At 37.4% G+C, this 1930-nt stretch overlaps 1 protein-coding gene across 1 annotated transcript; it reads left to right on the top strand.

Moving 5' to 3' along the window:
* The first annotated feature begins 621 nt into the window (after positions 1–621).
* On the top strand, positions 622–1704 carry LOC108564570. The gene is made up of 4 exons (XM_017923653.1): positions 622–863; positions 924–1097; positions 1155–1470; positions 1528–1704. The coding sequence occupies exons 1-4, from the start codon at positions 653–655 to the stop codon at positions 1655–1657; spliced, it is 831 nt and encodes a 276-aa protein (XP_017779142.1). The 5' UTR covers positions 622–652; the 3' UTR covers positions 1658–1704.
* The last annotated feature ends 226 nt before the right edge of the window (positions 1705–1930 follow it).

The following is a 1930-nucleotide window of genomic DNA, read 5'->3' as shown; positions in this document are numbered from 1 at the left end:
ATTTGACTTCACTTTATCAATCAGTGTTTCTCAAATTCACAAAAAATTAATGACATATCAATCCTGGTTTTTTTTGTACACGAACCCATTCTTCGGGGGGGTCGCAGAAACTTTTTATGTCTAAAAGGGAGTTGCAGACCAAAAAGTTAGAAAATCACTAATATAACTTATACTCTCCCGCCGTATACCTCTCGTCATTGGTTGTCAGTTTAACAGTTGAAAAACCGAATTTCTATTCGGTAACCGAGTCATTTAATATTTAGTTTTTTGTACGGAAATTCGAAAACATAGGTTTTGCTGAATATCCATTTAATTAACACTAAGAATATAACAATCAAATGAGTCATAATTATAATTGCATAGCAAACAAACCTTATTTATTTAAATAATTGCATAGAAAGCCTGTGACGATGAGTTTATTGTTTAGTATTAAAATTGAAAATTCATGACTTATGAGTAATGCGAATTCGATAATATTTATCGAGGAATCGAATTGACTATTTCTACATTATATTGGAATTATTTATTATCAGAATATAATATGAAATAAAAATCAACGTGCTTATCAGGAATCTCACAATGATGTGGGAGATTAGATAAGGGCGATCCAGTAACAGGTTCAGTGCGTCGAAGGATGCCGGAGAGCTGAAAAATGGTGAAAGCTAAAAGAGGTTTGATCTTCCTGACATGCCTGACGTCCGCATTGAGCGCGATCGTATGTCTTCTATCCTTCGGGACGCAGAACTGGATCGAGGCCAAAGGCACCTACGGATCTTTAGATGGATACAACATAATCACGTACGGACTGTTCACGGGATCATTTAAGAGAAATGTAGGATCGGTTTCGATACACGAAATAGTCAGTAAGTGCAATACAAAATAATAATTTTTGATATTATTCAAATCGTTTCTTTCTTTCCCAGTGACCTGTCTAATATCGGACAACGTATGCGCGATGCTTTGTAAATCGACTTCTGAAGATCGAAAGTGGGAGCTCCAGAAGCTGTACAACAACGACAAGGTTACATTTGATACTGATTGTCCTCAGGTTTTCCGCAGCAATTACAGACCCATACCCGCGACGAGGATCTTACGAGGTAAACGCACCACATTTATCAAATTTACAAGTAAAACGCAAATCTTCGAAACTGCAGAGGATGTCGGCGGTGAACGGACTTTCATTAGCGCCGCATCGTTCATCTTCACCGCCTTCTTCTTGATCGTTTCCGCGGTGTTCGGATTGGCGGCAGCCGTTTTAGCCGTTTGGAATACAGCCGGAAATCCTATATACACGGTCTTCAGCATATACGGAATGCAGATTTACAATATAGTGGGCGCAGTTACCGTCCTTCTGACCATCATTGTCTGGGGTGCCGAATACAATATAACCATCATTAGTAACGCTTGCATCCTGGAAACGATAATCGGAGACATGAGCACCATAGAATCCAATCTCGGATATTCCTACTGGTAATTTACAGGAAATTATCGAAGATCTTCCCCAAATAAAAGATGTTTAATTTGCAGGATTCTCTTCGTACCTCTGGTACTCTATCCCACAAGCGCCGGAATCCTCTACCTCAGGCAGTATCTAATCAATAAAGAGCCCGAAAAGCAAGTGGACATCCAAGAGGATGGCGATATTATAATGTATTAACATATTAGTTGAACTTTTTTTTTTGTAATAAAACTTATCAGGAGAGATTGACGCTCGTATTTTACAAAAACCAAACCTTCAATTAAATCAAAAACAGATAATAGTAGATTATTTGATTTATGTTGCAACCATTGTTATTACAAAAAAAGATGAAAATATCGAGCCTCACATAATTAAATTTTCTACAACAGCATTTGTAAACATTTTTGTTGCGTGTCCCAACATACTTGTTTGTAGTTTTACAATGACCCAAGGTATGTAACAGTTAATCTT

This window comes from Nicrophorus vespilloides, unplaced genomic scaffold (assembly GCF_001412225.1).
Source record: "Nicrophorus vespilloides isolate i.1.1-1 unplaced genomic scaffold, Nicve_v1.0, whole genome shotgun sequence".
Classification (NCBI taxonomy): domain Eukaryota; kingdom Metazoa; phylum Arthropoda; class Insecta; order Coleoptera; family Silphidae; genus Nicrophorus; species Nicrophorus vespilloides.
The sequence above is the reverse complement of the archived record's forward strand: the minus strand, read 5'-3'. Positions and strand labels throughout refer to the sequence as shown.

Bases quoted from the DNA above. Each gene is read 5' to 3' on its own strand.
- LOC108564570 (XM_017923653.1), top strand. From the start codon at position 653: ATGGTGAAAGCTAAAAGAGGTTTGATCTTCCTGACATGCCTGACGTCC. The intron at 1,098-1,154 runs GTAAACGCACCA...TCGAAACTGCAG, and splicing joins CGCGACGAGGATCTTACGAG to AGGATGTCGGCGGTGAACGG. The intron at 1,471-1,527 runs GTAATTTACAGG...TTTAATTTGCAG, and splicing joins AATCTCGGATATTCCTACTG to GATTCTCTTCGTACCTCTGG.